The sequence below is a fragment of the Myotis lucifugus genome, unplaced genomic scaffold (genome assembly GCF_000147115.1).
Source record: "Myotis lucifugus unplaced genomic scaffold, Myoluc2.0 scaffold_310, whole genome shotgun sequence".
Classification (NCBI taxonomy): domain Eukaryota; kingdom Metazoa; phylum Chordata; class Mammalia; order Chiroptera; family Vespertilionidae; genus Myotis; species Myotis lucifugus.
Window position 1 is genome coordinate 17,776 of NW_005871358.1, and position 1,228 is coordinate 19,003.

General features: G+C 60.8%; 1 protein-coding gene across 1 annotated transcript in view; it reads right to left on the reverse strand.

The window, feature by feature from the left end:
• Positions 1 to 361: 361 nt before the first annotated feature.
• CACNA1A (calcium voltage-gated channel subunit alpha1 A) overlaps positions 362 to 1,228 on the reverse strand; it is a gene marked incomplete at its 3' end in the record, with an annotated part of 209,672 nt that continues 208,805 nt past the window's right edge. Inside the window, 2 exon segments of the mRNA XM_023763966.1 lie at positions 362 to 609; positions 877 to 901. Coding sequence (XP_023619734.1) covers positions 362 to 609; positions 877 to 901 — 273 coding nt within the window.

Sequence of the window (1,228 nt, forward strand, 5' to 3'; positions counted from 1 at the left end):
GGACAGAAATCATAATCGGAACAAAAACGGAAGCCGGGTTAAAGGAAAGCGCAAGGCAGCGGCAGCCAGCGGGACTGGGCTGGCCAGAACGCAAACGTGATCCACAACCAAAGAGGAAGCAGCTGCAGGCAGGGGGGCGGCAGGCGGCAGGGGCTGGGGCAGAGTGGGGGCCACAGTGGCGGGAGGCGAGGTCCACCCTCACCCAGGCCCCCCTTGGCTTGGGAAGGAGCCCAGTGGTGGGCAGGGTCAGAGGTCACAGTGGGGCGTGAGGACCCCGCCCAGAGTGGCCGTGGGGCGTGGGGGCCACCCTCCTCTCCTGGTCCCCCTGGCCCGGTCTGGGGGCAACTCCTGCCACACCCACCTGCCGGTGTGCCATGTGCTCGGGGCCCTCACTAGGCGACCGGGACCAGCGCTGGTCCCGGGCTCGGGCCCGGTGGTCAGGCCGCTCCTGGGCATAGCGCTCCTTGTCGGGGGGCGGGGGGTGGTGGTGGTGGTGGTGGTGATGGTGCTGCCGGTGCTTCCGGTCCTTGGGCCTGCCCCGCTCCTGGTCCCGCTCCTTTGACGGCAGGTCCCCCGACTGGGTGGTCATGCTCAGGTCTGTCCCCAAGCCTGGGCCGGGAGGGCGTCAGACAGACAGAAGGCCATGAGGTGGGCAGGACATGCACACAGGAGGCCACCAAGAGGGCCTGTGGGTCCTAAAAGCGGTGCTTTCCTCTGGCCCGGGGGCTTTGGGGGTCCAGTCCCCAGGCTCCCTCAGCCCAGCCGGGTGCCACCCAGCCCTCTTCTCTGTCTCCCCACCTCTACTTTCTCTTCCCCTCTCCCCTCCACAGCACCTTATAATAGCAATCCGGTCCTGTTTCCTGCCGAGGGACCTACCTGTATAAACATTAGTGTAGCGATACTAGCAAGGGACAGTGGGTCCAGTACCCTGTTAAGGGATATAGAGCAGCACCTAGTTCGGTTTAAAAGGTTTATGAGGGGGACGGCCAATGACATTATGTTGTCCTTTTAAGGGAGGTATCATATCTTGATGGGCCATGGATATAAGCTCTAAGTATGAGGCTAGGTTTCTCAACTTTTTTTTCATGTTGATTTAGACCAGGGAAAATGAGGGGAAGTTCAATGGGGCATAAAAGCAGTTGCAGTAATACTCCTCCACACCCTCAGGTGCCCGAGTACATCTCTCTCTAATGCCTTCAAGAGGTGGGTTTGGTACTGGATACATAGG